Below are 24,243 nucleotides of genomic sequence, written 5' to 3' on the forward strand. Positions count from 1 at the left end.
CGTATTCTTCAAAATTGTATAATTTCAAGTTGGTTTATCCACACTCATATCTAGCACTCACTTTTAATATTTTAGATGATCTTTGAGTCGGTATGATTAGCATAGAATGAAATTTTATTACTCGATAATCATGATATTATAAAATACAAAGTATGTAATATGTCAATTTATAGGATAGTAGTAGCTCAAACTTCATCAGAGCTTTTCAATAAAAAAACTCGTGATAACGTCTCCCGCATTATGCACTCTAAACTCAATTTTCTTCCCTCTCAATTATATGATCACATAAATTACAATACTATTCGACTTCTCTTCTTCATTCCCTTTTTTTCTCTCTCTCTCTCTCACTTCAAGATCACACACACACACACCACACACACACACACACACACACACACACACCACAACACACACACACACACACCACACACACCACACACACACACACCACACACCCACACACACACCACACACACACACACACACACACACACACCACACACCCACACACACAACACACACACACACACACACACACCACACCACACACACCACACACACACACACACACACCACACACACACCACAACACACACACACACACACACACACCACCACACACACACACACAACACACACACACACACACACAACACACACACACACACACACACACACAACACACACACACACCACACACCACACACACACACACAACACACCACACACACACCACACACACACCACACACACACACACCACACACACACACACACACACACACAACACACACACACACACACACACACACACACACACACACCACACACACACACCACACCACACACACACACACACACACACACCACACACACACACACACACACACACACAATCTCCCTCCCCCCCCCTGGTAGAGAGTTAGTGGGGAGGATATTTTTAATATTCTTTCCGAAGAATGGACATTGATATGTCCAAAGCTCCGCCAATTTATGTAGATGCATAACAATATAATTATTATCTATAGTTATTATATTGCAAATTGCTTTTTCATATCATATACAGTTCAATAATTATTTTCTTAGTCTATAATATGTAAAATCATCTATAATTTTGCTGTATTGTAAGCTATTGTATATAAGTGTATAAGCCAGTATATATTGTAATCTACATAAATAAAGTACTCAATCAATCAATCTCTTTTTCTTCTTCTTCTCTTTCTTTTTCTTCTTCTTTTTCTTCTTCTTCTTCATCATCTTCTTCTTCTTCTTCTTCTTCTCTCTCACTCTATCTCTCCCCTCCTCCTTCTTCTCTCTATTTTAATTTCTTCAACTTCAACCCAATCTTTCCAACTCTATCTTTCTATCTCACTTTATGATAACATGAGTATTTTTGTGAATTCATGTAGACTGATTTAATTAATACTACATTATCTTGAATGAACCCCTACTTCACAATATTAAACTTATTCAAGACTCTATTTCCCTTTCTCTTTCTCTTTTCTAACTATTGTTTCTTGTCATTTATCCCTTATTCCATTATTAATACTGCTTCTGTTCTTCTCGTTTTATTTTATTCCATAGATGCGTCTCTACCGTCACACATTTTCCAACCGTTTCTTCACTTCTCCCACCAAATACCTCAAATTACTCTTTTCATTCCTATCACTCCACTACCTCCAACCTCTCCACTACCGTTCCGCTCATTATTTTCTTTCCTTCTACACATCTCTCACATCTGCTTTTCTTTTTCCGTACTTCTCCCATCAAATATCCCAATTTCTCTTCTCATTCCTACCGCCTGAGAACCCTCTTTATCACCTCTCCGATTTTTCTCTCAACTTCCTTCACACAGCTCTCTCATCTCTTCCTCTTCAATTAATCTCCAATCACTCTTCTCTCTTCCTCTAAGCCACTATCGCATCTGATTTTTTCTCTTTTCCTCTCTCAATTATTTCATTCCCAACTTCTTCCACTCCTCATTAAATCATGAGCTTTATACTCCACACACTGTACCTCCTCGCATCTTTTCTCATAACATGTTTGTTTCCTCCACCCTTTTCGAATTATAGATGCACTTTCATTTCACAGTGGCATCACTTCATACTGTCAGCATCCCTTATGGATAATATCAACCCCTGCTGGCTATTTAACGTGAATCTCACTATAGAATGTATGTTCCCGCGCTGGCTTAACTCCAACCCCGGAACCAAAATAAAACCAGCAGCCTCCGGCACTCATCGAGAGAGAAAGAGACTTTCTCATATTCTTCGACTCTTTCCAATCGCTATTTATTTCCCACTTTATTACTGAACTTTGTCTCCAGCTTTGTTTTGCTTCCTGTTCCAGTTGAGTTGCCCCTACCATCAACCTCATGCCAAGAGCCAAGCCCTCAAAATAATTTCACTGGAGAGCAGGTGAATCAAAATCTCTCTCGAGCTCGATCTGGAATGTTCTCCAAGCTTGAATATCAAAATATTCTTCTTGCCCTGACTTAATCTCATATAAAACAAAAAAAATTATGAGGTTTAAAAACTTTAGAGCAATCTGATATTGTGGTCAGATAAATTGAATTTTCCAAGATGATCTGAATTTGGAGCTTAGATGAAAAATAGTGGTCAATTTCACATCATCGTTCAATAAAGTTACTGATTTTGATAATCAATATAATATTTTAATATATAATTATATAAAATAATAGAATAATTTTTATAATATTCCATTGTGAATAAATAGATATCATAAATATTTCCAATTCCATTATTACGATTGTACATTATTCTGATTAATGGTCCAGGTTTCAAGTCATATCATGCCATTAAGTAAACGCTCCGTAATAGTCCACTAATACTCGTAGTACTCGTGATGGTCCACTGGTTTATTAATCATCAATTTTTATAATAATTGTAAGCAAAGGTTAAGAATAAATTAGGACAGCACTCTTCCAGGATTAGAATGATATACGCAATAAATTTGAGTACTCCAACAGAATAGAACAAATACGTTTTTCTATTCCATACTCTTTCGAATTTCAGAGCTTTCATCGCGATTTTTCAGTCTTTGATGAGAATCAGGTGGCTTCCAAACCATAAGAAAATTATTTGAACTCAACTAAAGGATGTTTCTGATCAACATGCTGGGATATTTCAGAATCTGAAGTAGAAAGGTTTCTACTCACAACCCGAGATTCATCTTTAAAACTTTTTTAATAGTCTAGTAATAGAAATTTTGAACTCTTCAAAGCTTTTACTCTCTTTTAGAAGAAGAATTATATTTTTTACATCAAAATACACTTGAATATTTGTAATCCAGTGACACACTGTCAAATGTCATCAATCTAACTACTATTATTTAACTGTCAGCTGGCTATCTCAAATCTTACTTCCTTTTCGGCTTATCTCTCAGCGAGCAAACATGAATGATATCTTTCTCATTTTATATTCTTCACATTGTCGTCTCCTAGCGCGTTGCTGCCGAGATATCGCTCGCTTCAAGATACGAAGAATCGTCTCTGAGTGTGTTTTTCTGATGGGGTTTGGATCTATTTCTGTAGCGACCAATTGAGAGAGGGAGTTGGTGGTCATGCTCCGAGGGAAGCAGCGATGCTCTCTCTCCCCCACGACAGAGAGAAACAATAAATTAGATATCTAAAACCTCAAGTGCGAACGAGATAGTAAACCATGCTTCCATAGTGCACTTCATCCTCTCTGTCTGTTCCAATTTATTACACGTTTTCCTTCTCTGTCACTCACCTCAAGCCTGGTCCAAGTTTTAATCTAGAGCTAGACTGTAGGCTAATTCAGCTGCCAACTGCTAGTGTATCTTCTAACGTCATATATGTGACTTCTCAGATCGCGCTTAGCTGCTTCGTGAATTTTTATTTAAACAGAATCTAGGCGGCCATCTTGTTCTAATTGTAATAAATGTGACGCGCCCCTTTTTCATGTGCAAATTTTATGTATTCACGCGTGATTGATCTATAAATTCCAGTGCGAATAAATCTCGGTGATCTAGAAACTGTGGATTATACGTGTGAATGAACATTATTGGATTACTCTCGTGAAGGAGAATTGTTTTTGTGCGTCTAGCGCCATTTTTCTTTTCGGACAACGTTTGAGTCATGTGGGTGTAATTTGACAAGTATTTGATAAGTTTTATCAACTTATTAGGATGTTCAAACAATTTAGTGATATCTTAATTATATCCCAGGCCACAATGTTTTAGGCCTATTTGAAAACAATTTTGTGATGGAATTCACAAAGGAAGTTATCTATTATTATGATTGACTCACCGGTCCCAAGAATATTTGAGAGAGCAGCAATTAAATATTTGAATGAAGTTATCATTCCAACGAATTTATTCCATTACTTTTGACGCAACAGTCTTAACTTATTTAATGTCCAACAAATAAACATTTTAAAAATATTTCTTCTCAATTCCAATCATTAAGTACCGTAGTATGATTGGATGATAGTTGATAATTACGATAAGTAATTGTCTACTTCATTATACTCCTACAGGTACCTCTAAAATAGCTTCTAACTATCACCTGATACAAAAATCAACCCTATCGTGGTTAGAATTTGTTACTTTTACCAACATGACTTATATAGTTTGTTTAATGATTGTTGACACATATCTTATATTTTTATCAATTTATAAGGATGTTCAAACAATTTCGTATATTATCAACTTAGATGATTATATAACTTATGTACCCGTATGTAGAAAACTGGCGGATGATGGCCATGTCATGTAGGAGAAGTTAAGAATTACAGCCAGTCCAGGCACCTTTCAATAATCATTATGCTCCATGCTTTAAGCTATGGTGTTTACCAATGAGTAAATGGATTATTTACGAGTACATACGTAGTTCAACCTCTTGCTGAGTTGCAAATGTACATCTATTATATTTTTATCATGAACAACCCTCACTTTAGTCATTTTTGTTAGCTTATGCTTCGATTTTCCACTTTCACAAAATATAATAATTACAACTTAGTGAAATGATTGTTTGGTCATAATAATATGAAATAATTAAGTAATAATGTCATTGAGTTAATTAATCAATTGTTTTTCTACCCTCAGTTATTGACCTCCGATTTGGTTTTTTCATCAATTTCAATTCAATTTATTTCCATCAAAAAAAAAAATACATCAATAAAACATTTACATCTCAATTCAATAACAAATATTTTCTGGAAATAAATATTCCCCCACATAGACTATTGGTCCGTGTGTGGGGGAAAATATTTGAGTATTTTGTGTATCTCCACAAATACATTCAGGATGTAGTATTGCTATTGAACAATGCATTCTTAAAATTACATCCTCGAATACTCTTTAAAATATTTTTCTAATATTAAGTTATGAAAAATGAAATTGAAATTGACAGTAGTTCCACAAACATTGAGACTATTTCCATAAGAATAGCGCCATTAACATTCCACGAAATTTAAATTTCTAGAAAGTTTTTAACTCCAATCTCAAATAGGAGGTTTGGCCCACGAGAAAATAACAGAATCTCATTTACAGCTCATGTATAAAGAATGTCTTATTATTGCTCATATTTTCATTACCATCGTCATTGTTATTGTTTTCAGGCTTCAGCAATGCCAAATCCAAACTCCCACTCAGAGAGTTATTCTGGCATTATGCATACTTTCAGCAATACAGTAGTTTAATCGAGTAGAATGCTTCTTTCTTGACATAAAATGTATTTTTATTGTTGATTTTATTGACATTCGCTAATCAATCTTCATGTCTTGAAAGATTCAATTCGCCAAATACTATCATTAAATACATAGATTCTCATTGCGAATATGAGCTTATTCATAAAAGATCTGATTATTGATGTTTTATAGTCAATAAAATGAAATATCATGATTACTTTGTTCCAATATTGTCTTCATTGCATTTTTCTTTCAAATATTGATCGCTTATGAAAACTTGAAAGAGGCTAATGCTTGACTTGAACAGGCTCCCAACTAGGTTTGAAGAAAAATGTAAGCTTTAAATGGATATTTAAAACGACCCAGTAAGTAGACACACGTACCTTCCGTCTACTAGTACTACTTTCATCAAGCTACAGATTTCAGGGCCACTTTTGATCCACGAAAAGTACGCGATTGGAAATATCCCAAAATATTTTCTTTCGAGTCACAACTTCCTCCTTCAATTTAGGTTAAGATGAATTTACTTTTACTTTTACTTATTTCCGAAAAAATCACGCTCTAAATAAAAGATCATGTGGGTATTATGTGAGAAAATAACCGAACATTGATCTGAACAGAACCATTTAACCCAACGTTCTCCTTGTAGATCTATTGTTTTCCTCTTTAGAGATGTTCTAATCTACTATTTGACCCTAAAAACCATACTTCCAATATTATTTTACTCTTCATCCAAAGATGTTTGTTCAATGTAGCTCCTCACTTCCTTGCTTCTCCCTTGCTCGTTTTTTTACTCAAGTACAGTTTTATTCGTTATTTTCAGTTTTCCCCTTCAAAATTTTTAACTACCACGATATTGGATGGGATCCATAGTGGAGGAAAGGACTAATTCCGTAATAGGGAACAAACCTTACGGCGGAACGTCCAAAGGATTCAGAAAATCGCCAGCGTTTTTCCTGAACGCGGACAAGAACAAAGACAATTTCATTGATTTGTTCAACAACGTCAACAGTATTATAAACAAGACTGAGGCGGATAGAAAACGCGGCGGAAACATGTTGCTTGTAATATTGTGCGTTGTCATGAGATTGCTAGAGGTTTCCGGAAAATATGTCGGTGGTTTTCCCGCTAAAGAAAAGCCGGACAATCTGGTGCAAAAGCAACTGATGAGACAGAAGATACGGAAAAGGAAACGCTTGAAAACAGGTCAGTAAGTAAAATACTATTATTCAATATCGCTGCATTGCATTCTCCCTTTAAAATGATCCTCTCACTTGTTGAAATTGAAAACCATAAGTAGTGAATGATAATTCATAATTATTGATATAACAAAACTAACATTCTTCTGTTTTTAGTACAAGCAGAGTGGATATGTGCATAGATTCTATTTCACATCGATACAAGTATTCGAGTACCTTTCATATTTTTTGATATCTTTATGATAATTATGTGATATTTTATATCATAAATTTAAATTTCTCTCCCATCACCCTCATCTTGATTGACGTTTTCAATTTAATAATAATTTGAATCTTGAATCATGTTGAGGCTTTATAATATTATGATCACTGTTTCTTGGGGTGAATTTCTCTGGTTTACTCACAAGCAATAGGCTACTAAGTAGTCAACCACACAATGGCACAACCCAAGCAATCACAATTATAATTGTACGTTGAGTATCGCGTATAGATCAGAATCAAAAATCAACTTCTTCCTGTATGATTCACACATCAATTTTGTTTCATCACTCTCTATTCAACACGTGTTGATTGATATTCAAAGTTTACTAATAATAGATGTATTTGAATTATAAGAGTTTTACTAAAATTGGTAGTTCTTCATGAGTATGATCATGGATGAATGATTAATTCATAAATTTATAAAAGGTTCTGCATATTTTTGCATTCATTACAAACATATAAAATGTTATTGTATGGATATGATTAAATCAGTGTCTAGCTGGCAGTGCTGTGAAAAGTTGGTAAATCAACATAAAGTACTTAGGAGGTAGAATGTACCTAGGATACATTTTGTACATTGTATACATTCAGGAGTAAGCTCTCGAGCGAACCAATGAAGAAGCAGTGATTTAGTAGTCATGTCAACTCAACACCCAATGGAAGTTGAGTAAGAGAGAATTCAGCCTATCAAGAGCTAACCAATAATGAGACTAGCAAATTCGTCATAATCATAACAGCCATAAGGTGTGACAGGAAATTCTATCTATCTTCATGTGTTCGATGCTTTCTACATAAATATAATATGGAGAACATCATTATTACTTTCACTATTTTAACTTGTTTTTAATCAATTATCATCACCAAAACAGTGCTTCACTTGCTCCATCTGAATACACTCCAGTTGTTGGAATTAAATGTTCAGTTTCAGTGAGTTAATTCATACAGTTCGATAGTTACAATAACGAAACTAGTACACCATGTTTATAACATGTTTATAACTAGTTCATGTTTATAACAGATGAGATTGTGACAACATTTATTCCTTTTCCTGTAAAATCACTATAACCAACAGAGATGATTCATCAGTAACCCACTTTTAAAAGATTTGACAAGTTTATGAATGAATGGCCTGTCAACACGCGAATATAGCATGAACCTCAGTCGCTTCAGATTCATGCAATGATAAAATTGAAGGTATTGTCACATCATGAGTTGGGGGGAAACGTGAATTTTCTTGATGAGGAACGATTCAACTTTAGATCATGCGCTTTTATCATTGGAAATATTCCAAGGGAAAGGAAGTTGTTACTTATAAGGTCAGATTTCTTTCTATAAAGTCATTTTTAACTATAAAGGCAGATAGAGAAGACCTCTTCGAGACAGATAACACCGTTGATGATCTGATATTGATTGTCTATATTACAGTTAGCCCAGTCAATGAAGGCAAAAAATAGGCATTTGTCGGAACTAATTAGTGAAAAGCTGAAACTTTGCCCAATGTTACATTAGTATAAGAGAAGTTCCCCTACAAAAGTCCCCGACCCTACCCCTCTTGCTTCCCCCCCCCCACCCCCTTTTTAAGTTAAAATGTCGATGTTTACTAGAAGCTCGATATCTCAGTAACCAATCATCAAAATAGAGTTGAATTTTTTTTAGAAAGGTTGCTAATATAATGGTCTACAATAATGGGTCTATGCTTTTTCACGATAAAAATGATAGTTATCCTGATATAAACAAAAACATCTAAAAAAATGAACTTTTTTCAACTAGACTCATTTTTGTTTCCCAAATTTACTTATTTGTAAGCAATTTTATCGAAAAAAACTTTAAATGAAAGTTTAAGATCTATTCTTTCTCAATCCAACGATATAAATCTTGCTTACAAAAAATCGGAAATGTCGCTCTGGGAGGGGGAAATAGCAACGCGCTACACTTTTACGCTACGAGCTACGCGGTCCCCTCACATCAAGCTCGCACAAGCCATGCGTCTATTTGAAAAACGAGAGATTCTCAGTTATATTTTATTCTTCAATACTCATAGTTCAGATTGATAGAATAGTTTTTATGTTCAATAGAAAAGTAGCTTGTTTTTGTGGCTTTAAGTTCATAAAATTATATTGTTAGATTTTAAGAGAACCATTGTGACTAGATGTTGTATAGAATGCATAATATGGATATTTTTGAAGATACAAATGCAGAGTGAGGCTCATAGCATAACTATATAACATATAACCATATTATATACAAAAGACTAAGTATTTTGTATGCTACATTTTGACAATACAGTGGTGAGCTGGGCCCATAGAAATAGATGACATCTATTATTATGGCTGGGCCGGGCAGTAGGGGTGCGGCGCTAACGTTGCTCCTCTCAATATTGTTTTTGTTGCTAAATAAAGAAAAGAAACTCGTTCTTTGCATTCTCGTATGAGTGGCATTCTCATCCCTCATGTCAGTTTCAGAGGGAAGTTTGCCAAGTTCGGACGTGCGTGGTAGACTTTTCGTAGTGAAGCACGTGGTAGATTTTTCGTAATTTTTCGTTGTGAAGCACGTGGTAGATTTTTCGTAATTTTTCGTAGTGAAGCACGTGGTAGATTTTTCGTAATTTTTCGTAGTGAAACACGTGGTAGATTTTTCGTAATTTTTCGTAGTGAAGCACATGGTAGATTTTTCGTAATTTTTCATAGTGAAACACGTGGTAAATTTTTCATAGTGAAACACGTGGTAGATTTTTCGTAGTTAGTGCATTGATGGTGACAATTTTTTCACACAGTTCGATTATGAATTTATTTATTTGTGATCCCTTCTGAGTGATTACACACAAAAATATAGTTTTGTAGAAATATCAGTTCGGCGTGATGTGCTCCTGTTACTCCAAACAAGTTTGAAACAATTAGTGATGGATGAATCGGACTTAAATTGTTTAATTTGTGGTAACAAACTAGATGACAATATTGTAGTTGTAAAGAATGGAATCAATGCTATTTCTGAAGCCAGCAAAAAAGAAGAGACAGTTTACATGAAAAACTACGAGGAAAGAGTACTATTAAATTACACAAGTTATGTAGGCAACAATACACAAGACCTTCGAGTATTCAAGCAGCTATAAAGACACTAGATGAACAAAATGAACCCAGTACATCAACCACTGGAGTTACTCGTAGAACCCATCAGAACAATTTTGATTTTAAGTTGTGTTGTTTTATTTGTGGAAAATCAGCAAATTACAGCTCTAAAATTCCAACTCAATATAGAAAACCATTTCACGAAGTAACGACGATCGAGTTCAAAGAAAGTTTTTTACAAAAGTGCAACGTAAGGAGTGACATATGGGGTGAAAATGTAAAAGCCCGACTTCTAAGTGCAATAGACTTAGTAGCAGCAGAAGCGCGCTATCACAAACATTGCTACACAGAATTTACTAAATCTAAACCGATTGAAACACAAAAAGGTAGACCTCAAACCAAATTAGCTTCTACATTAACCAAAGTATGTAACTATATAGAAAACAATGATGAGTGCCAATATACTATAAAAGAAGTTCAGGATATTTTTAAATCTTTAGCTGATGATGATGCTGCTTATTCTGACAAACACTTAGGAAAGCTTCTCCAAGAGCATTTCAAAGATAGACTAGCATTAACAAATGTTTCTGGTAAAAAGAATGTTTTATGCCTTACTGACAATGTGCATAAAATGGAAGTGGTCTAGAAGATCTCTGGGGCACAGTGTATGGAAAAGCTACAGTAAGTCATATGATGAATGGGCATGCTTATGACAGATGTCTTCGAGCATTTACACTAGCAGTAGCAGCTCTAATGAACATTGCTAGAGAGCAGTTTCCTGATATCCAACACTGTTTTGATGAAGTTGATGAAGTATGTAGAAAAATTATTTCAGGAGAAATGTCAACAAAACATGCATTAGAGAACCCCTTGCTATTAGAAAAATTCAATCAATTGGATGAATGTATGAAAACCATTGAAAAGACAAGCAGGACAGCTAAGTTGTGGCTGCAGCTTTTTCACACTATAGATTTAGCTCTTAATTTTGTGTATGCTGAGAGGACAGGAGATTGGATTATGCATTTAAAATGCACAACAGATATGCTTCCATATTTCCATGCATCAGGCCACTTGCCTTATGCAAAGTCTGCACATATTTATGCCCAAGAAATGACCAAAATAACTGAAAAACTCTCTGAAAAAGAATTAGATCTTTTCATCAACAAGGGATATTTTACTGTGAAAAGAACAACAAGATACTGGTCAGGAACATGGACAGACATGTGCATAGAGCAATGTCTGATGAGGCCAATGAAATCTGTAGGAGGACTCACTCATGGAAGGGGAATGAATGAAAGTACTGTGAATAAATGGATTCTTGGGACACCATACTTCATAAATATTAATGAAGCATTAGAGGAGTTGTTAGACATTTCTATTACCTACAGTGAACAACATGTTGAGCTGAGAAAGTCAAGAAAACTCAGAGACCAAGCTGATATTGATAAGTTCACCACATGGTTCAGACAACACAATCCATTAAATAAGGAATCTGGAGAGCTAGTTTCATTATCATCTGGTTTCATCAGTGATGAGTCAGTCAACTGTGACCAAGCCTATGACATAGATTGTGCTGCTATGAAGACAATGATAGCTCTCAAAAATTGAAATTGTATCTTGAATATGAACTGTCTTCACATCCACCATCTCTCTTCGACAATGTTTCACTAAGAAAAGGAACTAAATCATCTATCCTGAAAGTGTTTCAAGATGCTGTAATAGAGGAAGAAGAAATTGATCAAACAAATTTATGTGTGATTATTGATGGAGGATTTCTCCTTCATTATGTTCCCTGGCCACAAGACTCCACTTATGGAAATATCATACACATTTATCGAAAATATGTTGTAGAAAACTTTGGAGAAAATGTAACGTTTGTATTTGATGGCTATCCAGAAGACTGTACAACTAAACAAGAAGAGCAGAATAGAAGAGCAGCAAAAAAATCCTCAAATGACATAGATTTTGATAGGAACACAAAATGCTTAACATCAAAGGAAGAATTTTTAGGCAACAGAAGAAACAAGAAGAAGCTTATATTTTCAGTTTCTGAAGAGCTTATAAGTTCAAATATCAATACAATTGTTGCAAAAGACGATGCTGATATTTCCATTGTGACGACTGGAATAGAGGAGCTGAAGAGACACAAAACTGTTATGTTGTATGGTAGACACTGATTTGTTGATACTGTTGATAGCTCTTGCCCCTGAGAATCAAGAAATCTACTTCTGCAAACAGATAACAGGAAGATTGCATGGAAAAGTGTTCTACAGCATTTCAAAGATAATAGATAAGGTGAAAAATACAAGGAAGCTTTTACTGTTTGCTTATGCAATAACAGGCTGTGATACAACTTCTTCTTTTTTCGGCCTTGGAAAAATAAAATCTTTAGAAATTGTTCAAAAATCAGAAGAAGCTCAAAGACAAGCATCAGTGTTCATTTGTGAAAATTCATCTAAAGAAGAACTGAAAAGAAATGGTGAAGATTTTATTCTGAATTTGTATGGCCAGAAAAAGCACACAAGCCTCAATGAAGCACGTTACTTCATGTTTACAAAACTAGCAAGAAAATCAAAACTCAGATCTAATTTTGATCTTGCTAAGCTTCCTCCAACGTCTGAAGCTGCACATCAACATATATTTAGAGTGTATTTGCAAGTGCAGACATGGCTTGGAAATAGAATGGATGCTACAGATTGGGGCTGGAAGATGGAAATGGTGAAGAAAAATGGTGATCACAAGAAAAGTTTAAAACCGGTACAAAGCACCAAACCCTTTGCACCTGATGACCTTCTGCACCTTGTGTCTTGTAGCTGTAAGACATCATGTCTTAAATATTGTGGGTGTCGGAAAGTGGGACTTGATTGCTCTGCCATGTGTGAGCACTGTGATGGTCTTTCTTGCGAAAATAGTCCTAATATTGATGAAATTATTGATCACGAGATTGAATTGGATTGTCAAGAACAGTAAAAGAAGGAAGAGAAGAAGAAGAAGAAGAAGAAGAAGAAGAAGAAGAAGAAGAAGAAGAAGAAGAAGAAGAAGAAGAAGAAAAGGAAATGAGGAGGAGGAGGAAGAAGAGAAGAGCAAGAAGAGGAGGAGGGGAGGAGAAGAGAAATAAGAGGAGGAGGGGAGGAGAAGGAAAAAGAGGGAGAGTGATTTTGAGAGAATGACTATTGTATATAGTGTGAATATTAATTTAAGTGGTGGGTGGGCGGTCCGTGATGGTGTTTGACACCTGCCGGTTTGAGCCAGTCCGGGACACGGCGGGTCCATAGGTGGTGGATGATGGAACAACCCTAAATGAGGGTTAGGAATAATCCCCCGAACCAAAACTGGCTCTCTTTATAAACTTTTGAAATGCTTCTACTGCCAAACACTGAGATCTAATTTTGGGGGTTGAGGGACCCCCTCTACCCCCTTCTTCATGGTTTAATGAGCTTGGTAGTATCAAATTTGAGCTAAGCGCCCAAAAATACATATAAAACAACTGAAGAAAGATTTTCCGTCCGAGTGAATGTGTTAATCATATAACATGCAATAATAATGATGATAATGAAGGGTCGCGTCAAAGCGTAGCGCGTTGCTATTCCCCCTCCTAACGCAATATTTCTTATCGTTGGTATGCTAAATTATACATCGTTGGATTGAGACAGAATAGATCTATAACCTTTGTTGGAGGCTTTTCTCGATAAAATGGCATACAAGAAAGTTAATTGAGAAATAATAAAAAATTTAGTTGTAAAAATGCAATTTTTTTAGATATATTTATTTTTATCAGGATAACTGTTGGGGTTTATCGTGAAAGTGAATAGAGTCATTATTTTAGACTATTATATTACAAACCATTTGAAAAAAAATCAACTCTATCCGATGATTGGTACCTGAGATATCGCGTTTGTAGTAACTACCTGTTTTTTCCAACTTCAAAGGGGGGTGGGGGGTGAAGCAAGAGGGGGAACTTCGGGGACTTTTGTGTACAAACTTCTCTTATACCAATATAACATTGGGTGAAGTTTCAGCTTTTCACTAATTAGTTCCGACACAAAACCTTTATTGACTGGGCTAAGTGACAACAGTAAGCTTCTCGTTAATTCAAGCATGTAGTTTTAGATAACATCCTTCTCATTCATTACTATTACCTGCATCAACATCGCCTCTACTACCAGAGAATCAAAGCTGAATATACTGGATTTGGAGTATTTCTAAAACCGTCAGAGGATTACATGCACCTTTCACGTTTACGCTTAACTACGATTACGTCTTACGTGAAGGTCTTACGATTACGTGAAGGTCGCGTTTATTATGTTTCATAAATGTTTCGTTAAAATTTATTTTTCGTTTATGTTTCATTCCTGGTTCAAACCAACATCTGATCAATCTCTGTTTAAACTGAGATGGTGCTTATGGCCCTGAGACTAAGAAGTTCAACTTTTTCAAGAATTGAATGCTGAACTCCACTTACTGTATTGAAGATTATTTCAATTGATGATATTGTGACGTTTTTCTAGGAGCTCTCAACATATCTCTATTTCTCAAAAATAATGCTGATGCTGCATGTTTTTTGTTTGTCCAAACCACCAAGTCTTTCATTCTTTACCAACAAATTGTAATTCCAATTTAGAACTGTGATATTGTTCCAGGAGCAAACAACCTCTCTCTGCTTGTTATAATGAATAAATGCTACTTCTATTACTGTTGTCTTGACCAAAATTGTACACTAGATGTCTGTTATACACTGCTACCTGAAGTATCAACCCACGATTTAAATCTTGCTACATAATCAAACGCCTACGAATGTTTTCATCTCCTGAATTAGCATTACACAAACTAACGAGTAGGCCTACCTGTGTACAATACGAGTTTCTCCCCATATGAAACCGTTACACAGGACTATTACTCCATTTGACCGTACGTAATTTTGTATGTTCATTCTCAATTCTCACTCATTCCATTGCAATTGGGAGAAACAGAATACCAAATCCAAGGACTATCGTGTGGTTAATTACCAACCACAGACCTAATCTCTTTTCCTCCGGCTTGTCACATGTGTCTGTAGCACATACCAGTGGTCAGGAATAATTATTATTATCATCTCTCCACATTGAATCAGCTGCGTGCTTGTATTACTAGTGAGGTACAGCTTCTATCCAATTCGAAAGTTTCCCATTTGATGAAAATACATCGCAACAATAATACTACGTATATACGGTACCATGCAGGTTTTATACGTTCATCATGATGTGAGCAAATAAATTGATTTACTGAGGATTGAATTCGTTTAATGAATAATTTATCGATTGGAATGAAGATTTTATGAGTTCATCGAGACATGTACGAATAATTTGATTAAATTTGTTGATTGTATAATTTATAGATTTGAAAGCCTCCATATTTCCCAGTATGTATCACCTATTATCTGAATCTATCTTTATATATAAAAGCGAAATGACACTCACTCACTGACTGGCTGACTGACTCACTCATTCACTCACTCACTCACTCACTCGCAGAACTAAAAATCTACCGGACCAAAAACGTTCAAATTTGGTAGGTATGTTCAGTTGGCCCTTTAGAGGCGCACTAAGAACGGATTTGAAAAAAATTCCAAAGATACGCCCAAAATCTGCGTTTTTGACGTTTTTTAACGTTTTCTCAGATTTATCGAGAACAAAATGAGCAGAAAAAGTTCAAATTTAGTACAGAAGCTCAGCTAGGGTGTAATAATGTTGTGTTAAAAGGAATTTGCAATAACGTCAAAGATACGCCCAAAATTAGCGTTTTTTTGTTTCTTCTAAGATTTATCGAGAACAAATGAACAGAAATTGTTCAAATTTAGTACAGAAGCTCAGCTAGGGTGTAATAATGTTGTATTCAAAGGAATTTGCAATAACGTCAAAGATACGCCAAAAATTAGCGGTTTTTTACGTTTTCTCAGTTCTTTCATCAAGTAATAAGACAGAAAATGTTCAAATTTGGTACAGAGGTTTAGCTAGGGTCTAAAAATTTTGGGATGTGGTGACTTATTTAATATTTCATCAATGATACGCCCAAAATCAGCGTTTTTCCAACGTTTTTCTCAGATTTTCTGCGTTTTCTCAATACTTTGACTTTCTGATGGAATTGAGCGTGCTCAAATGAAAAATGCAGGCGAGCGAAGCGAGCCCGCTGATCTGATTTTTGGATGATCCAGTCGGGGGTCCAGGGGGCGGAGCCTCCTGGCTAGACGGATATTAGAGCCTGACGGCTAGTAGAGGATAATTACGGAAAATAGGAATAATGTTCATTTGTAAAGTAATGCAGAACAAAGAACGAAAAACAAATACAGTATTTCTCTCTTGATTGTATATAAAATTTACTGTTTCCTGAGAAAAATATTCCCCCTTCTCTCGAAAAAGTTTTCACGTATGAATGGTTTTCGCTTACAAGACTCTCAAGACTCAACTGTTGTCTCTTCTCTAGTGACGTGTTTCAAGTCACGTCTTCTACACAATCTGTTACAAATTCTAGAGTCAATTATTTGAGAATGTTTAGTTTTTTGAAAGAATTCCTTCTATCAGTTGACCAAGATAGGGTTGTAAATGTTGGGCGCAGATGTAAATAACTGGAGACTTTGTCGATGAACAATAAATAAACTATGCGTAAACACCATTTCTAGAGTCGATTTATAAACAAACATCTCAGTGTAAACTAGAGCAGAACTGTGAAGTGGTGATAAGTTACATATTGGTAACCGTTCTTAAGTTTGAAACGATGGGAGTTCTTTTTAGAACAGACATTTTCGAAGAAGTATTGAGATTGAGTGTACTTGATCCCTCAGCTTATTTATGGTACACAAGATTGTGGGGTCTTTCTTCTTTTAAATCGACACTCACTCACATGTGTGTTGCATGTCCCATACATATTACAAAACATAAGAGAAAACTACATGCTCATTCAATGACGAAAAGTGGAGCATTTTGTTCCAGAACTCAAATAATCCTCAAATCATGGGTTTCAAGAATTTAATCTCTTTATAATTATTCATAAATAGTAAATAAATAAATGCCTTTATTGAATGTAATTGCATTACACTTATACAGAAGTCTGATCGTAGTTTCAAATATGTTGCCGCCAATCGTCATTATGTTATTCCCCTAAATCATCCTCGTTTAAGAATGAGGCTTATAGTTCAATGAGCAAGGAAGTTGTGTGAGTGTACCACACCAGATTTTTTGTGTATTGGAATATGGGCTTAAGTACACACAACAATAAATTTTTCATTTCTCGAATTTGACTTATGATGCATTATTTTGGACCGCCTTGACGAACCGAGGAGAATGAAGTGTAGTACGATGATATCTGAGCATTGTGTCGAAAGTTATGAGTGTTTGAAATTTTGATCCTTGAGGTGTCCTTAAGCGCGCCTCTCCACTAGGAAATACTGAAATTAAGTGCATCTAGCGGGTGATTCTCATAGAACTTGAACTCATATTATTGTGTGAAATATCAATGTAAGGACAATGTAGTTGGAGATGATGGTTGATGCTGAAAATTAGGTGATTTTCACAATACAAGGAGCATTGTTGTCAGGTGTACCTGGAAATCTATTCGAGATAGAGCCCTCTCCTGATATCAGATTGTAGAGCACAAGATACGCCCAGAGGAATTTTAATTATACATCTAAATGTTAACAATCGAAAGATACTGTTGATCAAAAACTAAAATTCATCAAAATTGATTTTTCCTTCAAATTTCACTCATTTTTGAAAATCATAGCTCAGTACTCATTGGAGATAGAGAGTTCCGAATGATCTCATTTTATTCAGAACTTTATGATCTAATAAAAGGGCAAGAGCACATTTTTCTGTCCGATTACGAGATTTGGCAGAAATAGCTGAAAACTGGAAAATGAGCCGAAAATACGAGGTTTTTGGGGCCATTCTGTATCTAACACAAGGAAATTTTGCATGAAGAAATTAGTTCTGGACTTCTCTTATGTACCCAAATAATGTATTAAAAATCAGAACTACAATATAAATTGCATGCACCAATGTATATAGTGACTGGACTATCAATCCATTCCATGAATGCTACCCCACAACTGTATTCAATAATTATGAATGGATAGAGAAACAGAAATATTCAGTTGGGAGTTTAATTCACTCAATCACATTCCATTGTTGATGATAGTATTCTGCTCCTATTGGGATTTTCACTTGAAACTGTCAGTATTCATTATAGATAACATCAGTACTCCCCACTGCACCAAAGCTGACAGTTTGAATAGTGCTATTGTTTTCAGAATCTGTTGTTCTAGTGTCAAAGTGCATTTCGCTCTCAAAAGACTTGTAAATTGGCTTTTTCCAACGAGCTTACTAGTTGATCAGCAGAGCACCAGAGCACGCTACGTCACTTAACTCGCCCTTGCTTGTGCTCTGCCTCTGATAGCCAGTATCCGGCAGGGCAGAGAGCAGTTGGCTGTTGGCTTGTTAAATGACATGGCCCAATTACTATTAGCACATCTTCCCCTTCCCCAATCCCCTTCACTGTCTGACTCATCTTCTCATATATTGCTTTTTTATCTCTTCTTTTTTCCCCTCTCATCTGTTCTGCCGCGTACACAGCTCATCTTGTCTCTATCTCTCTCACTTGCACTTTCTCTCGTAGTCTCTCTTTTTTGCTCTTATCACTATTAGTCTCATTTATCATTTGTTATTTCTATTATCTTCTCACTTTCTACATTCTCTTTATCCTCCGTATCACTCTCTAATTTTTCCTCCCATTCCTTCTTGAATTTGTGAGAATGATATAATTATTGTCCCCTTCTATCTACTCCTATGTCACTTTCTTATGTATCTTGTTTTTCACTCTATCACTAGCATTCATCCTATCTTACAGCATGGGGCTCTCTTTTGTTTACTGTCTCACTGTGATAGTATTTTTTCTTTGCAAAAAAACTCATTGAACCCAGTTGCGATTGCTTTGAATTTTTTCCAAGTATAAGCACTGACAAGAAAATATGAAATGTGGAATGATACAAGGTTTGTATCTGTGGTATAAGCTAATAGCAAAGGTAGACCAACATTTCATATTTCAAACAGTATGAAACAACAGAAAAATGTATTATTAAATATAAATATATTTGCTATTGGTATGAATATGATAGTACTTGTAATTTCAAGTTTTCATAGGTTGAGAGTGCAAAAATGTCTACTGATATTTTGTCCCTTAAAAGCATCTTTATTAGTATTTGTTCAATCCTCTCAGAGCTCTCCATAGTAATCTCATAAAAGATTCAAAAGTTCATATTTTTCATCTCAGAACATGGATACAAGAGTTTTTGATGTTATCAACCACATTTGGAAAAGTTTCAATCACTTTTGAAGAATGTCATAAGGGTCATGACATAAAATAGGCCTAGTCCTCAAATTTAAAAAAATCCAATTCACATGAAAATTGACAATGTAATGAGTTGGTTATTTGATTTTATTTGTTGCTCCCACTTGAGGAACAGAAAATAGTCTACTTTTGACTACTCGAATGAATATCTCAATGCAAAACAAAAATGCTCATCGAAAGATACTATCATCCTCTATTATTCTAGAATTCAATCCTTGTTGTCTCTGGTCTTGATATGATCCGGCTTAAATGAAGTTTTGGAAACGCAGTTACTGAAAAATTGGATCTCTGTTCTATGTTTAGATCAACTTTAAAATGTCAGCATTGGTTGGATGAAAAGCATTAAGAAACGCTGAAAGTTTGAAAAGCATCTTACTATAGAGTGTAGAGAGTTTCGAAATGGGTAAGTTATATTATGTGAGTAGAGAGATAAGATAATAGTGATATTTCCCGACTGTGAATTTCCAGCAGTGCTAGAAGATTTGGCTGAGACCACAACCATTGAACAATACGACCTAACCTTATTCCGACGGTTACGCTGTTCTATCGTTCACAAACTTATCTGAGAAAATTCTCTACATTCTGTGGTCAACGTCATTGTAGCTCGGAGCTTCTCAGGGGTAGGAAAAGACGTCATTCAATTCACCCCCTATCCCACACCCCCTTCACACACCCCCGTTCCCACAACTCCACTTTCTCCTAGCGCTCTGGTTATTCACACTATTCTTGGGGGAAGCGAGTGGATACCCGTATCGATTGGAGGGTGTGACCTACCCTACTGATATCGCCATCTCTCTCCCTTCTCCTATATAAAGAATATCATCATCCCTCTCCTACAAAGCCCCTTCATCGCGTTTTGTCTCTCTCCCACTTATTCCATTAGGCAACATCACTACAACTAGCACACACAGACTTGCGAATTCCTTTGTATCTTCTCTCTTCTTCCTCATTTCTTTTTTTTTCTTTACGATCTGGATGAAACGTGACTGCTGTTTACAGCCGGAAAATCTGTCTCTGTTCGTCGCAACAAAGCTAGAGGAAACTGTTTTTGTTCTTTCTCTTTCCTCGAAATAATCTTGGGATTTATTTTCCTGCTGCCTCTTCGGTTTCCGATTGTTCTGGGGCTGATGTTGGGGAATTTTGTAGAGTAGGCCTTGTGAATCATCAACTTATTCAAAGCTGAAAAATATTAGCTCTCACTTTAGTCCTTGGAGATGTACAGACCTACATTTTGCAACAAGTTATCTTATAATTTGACTTGTTAAATATATTTGATATTCTAAATTCTACTCTATTCTATACTGAATAAAAGAGAATGTAGTACTTCATGCTCTTAATGAGCTAGCTTCTTCATAAAATCAAGATTTCTGTAAAGACACCACTGTAGGCCTACTGAATTTGTATTTAAGTGCGAGTGTGAAATGAATTTAGATAATTGAACTGAATTTAGGTAAGTTTTCTTTTCGAGTTTTTTATAAGCGTTTTTAGTTGAATTCTGAATGTATCTCACTCGTGTTTGCAGACAAGAATTTTCTAAAGTAAACAGTATTGTAATCAATTGCCTGTGATATTAACTGAATAATGGAATTTTTTGTGTTAGTGATTTCATTGAATAAAACTTTTTAATTTGAATTGGTATGTACTTGTAATAATATAGTTTTGCTTCTCTTATAATTCAGATATGAGCCATTTCATGCAAGGATCTTATCTATATTTATTATTTTTGCAGGTATGTACCAGTTTTCACAATGAACACAACTGTCACGTAAGTTTTAGCTTGTTTTTGTATTTTTAATTTCATTGTTGAGTTTGGTCACGCTTCCTCGACTCTTCAAATATCAATGAATGTAACCAAATCGAACATTGTGCCACTATATAAAGGCCTGGAGGCTACTATATTAAGACCTATATTGGTACGTTATAGTAAAGTTGCGGATGTGACACGGATGCGGATTTGTACGTGACACTAGAGACATTCACTTTAGAGTGTCAGCATTGATCAGATGGGAAGCTTTGGGATACTATTGATAAGGAATGCTGACAATTTGAATTGAATCTTACCATAGAGACAGAACTAAAACTCAAGACTCAAACTTTAAGACTCAGTCAGCTTGATGCACGTCCCAAGGGCAATGACTGCCTTATTTCTGTCATCGAGAAGCTAATGCAAACTTCGGCTTACTGTTTTGGAGAGAAAGTCTTTATCTATTTATTTTTTCATTTATCTATCTATTTATTTATTTATCTATTTATTTATTTATTTATTATTTATTTATTTATTTATTTATTTATTTATTTATTTATTTATTTATTATTTATTTATTTATTTATTTATTTATTTATTTATTTATTTATTTATTTATTATTTATTTATTTATTTATTTATTATTTATTTATTATTTATTATTATTTATTTATTTATTTATTTATTTATTTATTTATTTATTTATTTATTTATTTATTATTTATTTATTTATTTATTTATTTATTTATTTATTTATTTATTTATTTATTTATTTATTTATTATTTATTTATTTATTATTTATTTATTTATTTATTTATTATTTATTTATTTATTTATTTATTTATTTATTTTTTATTTATTTATTTATTTATTTATTTATTTATTTATTTATTTATTTATTTATTTATTTATTTATTTATTTATTTATTTATTTATTCATTTATTAGGTTAGCACAAACAATACAACTATTATTATTTTTGTTTTTCTATATTATATTTATCTTAAAAAATATCAAGAAGTTTTAGTTGCAAGTTCAATTAGATAGTGGATACTATAATAGTACTTTATATCTCCACTAGCCGTGGAGATATACGCTTCGCTCGCCATATTCGTCTAGCCAGGGCCGCCCCCTGGACCCCCGACTGGATCGTACAAGAATGAGATCAGCAGGCTCGCTTCGCTCGCCTGCTTTTTTCATTTGACCATTTTTATCATATGTTAGGACGATCCAGTCGGAGGATCTTTGGCAGACCTTTAACCCTTAGAGTTAAAATATTGCCAAAAGATTTCTTAATGCGCCTCTAAAGGGCCAACTGAACATACCTACCAAATTTGAACGTTTTTGGTCAGGTAGATTTTTAGTTCTGCGAGTGAGTGAGTGAGTCAGTCAGTCAGTGAGTGGGTGCCATTTCGCTTTTATATATAGATTATCTTCAACTTATAACTCAGAAGTTTTTTATTTCTCGAACTTATATCTCCTTGAAAGACAAGAGTCCAATAATTGATATTTCTAGTGATGTATATGAAATGATAGATCTATTAGAAAATTGGTCGGTATTATTATTTTGATATCAGCATTTCTCGAAACTGATATCATCCTTCATAACATAACCTACTCTATTTTCATTCTCACTATTTTCAACCTTCCTCAATCAATTTTCAATAATTGACATTCTGAGGCTTCTCTGATTTTAATATCATTTAGTAAACCAAAATTTTGTTGGAGATTCAATTTCTATCATGAATTACTAAGAGGAAGAATAACAAGATCAACTGTAGACGTAAACTAGCATCAAAACTATTTCTACTCTGTGGTGGGCTAAAAATACTCATATCTGAACCATCAACAAACTCTACCACATTCTTGTCACTGCTAATGGCTGGAAAAATTACAAAACAGCTGTTTGTCTATCGTCTGTTTAGTGTGGAGTTGTAAAGGAATGAAAAGGAGCTGCCTCTTGGCAAAGCTTAATTTTCGCAAGGCTTACCGCGCATGCGCAGAACGCACTTTCAGCCTCCACAAAGGGTGGGGATCTAATGTTACCCAGTTTCATCTGCTGAGTCCGTCAAGCCGTATCAACGTTCAGAAAAACGCGGAAACCTTTGGTTTCATTCCACACGGTTCGGGTTTCTTTTGCAACAAAAGAGTACTTTGAATAGGGAGTGATGTGAGGAAAATGTGAAAGTGTTGTTGGGGCCATCCTGTGAAGGAGTACTGTGTCATCTATGGTTCCTGTATGTGAAAAGTGTTGAATCAAATGATGAAATCCGTTTGTGTTTCAAAGTTTTATTTTTCGAATGATCGTTAGCATCTTCAAATAGATAACTCACTTGGTTTTTGATTGTGGAAAGGATTCGAATATAATATTATTATTTTATTGTGATAGGTATTGTTTATAGAACTAATCTTTCATTTAACCTCCAAGTGCATTGACATTTCCTTTCTCTATATTTATCGGTGTCTTGAATGTAGTAGGTAGTGCACTCTCTTGAATGTGAAAGGGTCATAATATTGGTTGAAATCAAGATTAATGGAATGCAGTTTTGCGAATTGATCGTAATGGTTTCATATACATTTTGTGATAAGTCTATTTGATTGCATGTAAAGTTCATCGAATTAATTCATGCAAAGAAATTTAATAGTAACTTCGTACGTAGATTCTGAATTGCGGTTGAACGGTTTTCTACCATTGATTTATTACGCATGTTACTTCTGAGCTACATTACTGCAGAAACTGAAACATTTCATGAACTAATACAGGGTATTCATAATACAAAGTATCCAAAATACAGAGTATTGATAATACGCTTATATTGAAGTAATATTATATATAGAGTACTCAACACTCTTATCCATCTAGGCTCGAAACAGCTACAATATATGTCAACACTAGCACTGTATAACAATTCTCAATTGGAGTAT

General features: G+C 34.8%; 1 protein-coding gene across 12 annotated transcripts in view; it reads left to right on the forward strand.

Annotated features, from left to right (window-relative positions):
* LOC111050470 overlaps positions 1-24,243 on the forward strand; it is a 102,885-nt gene that overhangs the window by 15,714 nt on the left and 62,928 nt on the right. For 5 of the 12 annotated variants that reach the window (XM_039433972.1, XM_039433973.1, XM_039433970.1 and 2 more), the window contains exons 1-2: positions 3,815-4,121; positions 6,495-6,877. The exons of 2 other annotated variants lie outside the window; for them this stretch is intronic. In XM_039433972.1, coding sequence (XP_039289906.1) covers positions 6,532-6,877 — 346 coding nt within the window. In that variant the 5' untranslated portion in view covers positions 3,815-4,121; positions 6,495-6,531. Of the gene's footprint in view, positions 1-3,814; positions 4,122-6,494; positions 6,878-23,362; positions 23,556-24,243 lie in introns of those variants that run through there. 5 more of the 12 variants (XM_039433977.1, XM_039433978.1, XM_039433979.1 and 2 more) reach the window with 3 other exon arrangements.

The sequence above is a fragment of the Nilaparvata lugens genome, chromosome 8 (assembly GCF_014356525.2).
Source record: "Nilaparvata lugens isolate BPH chromosome 8, ASM1435652v1, whole genome shotgun sequence".
Taxonomy (NCBI): Eukaryota; Metazoa; Arthropoda; class Insecta; order Hemiptera; family Delphacidae; genus Nilaparvata; species Nilaparvata lugens.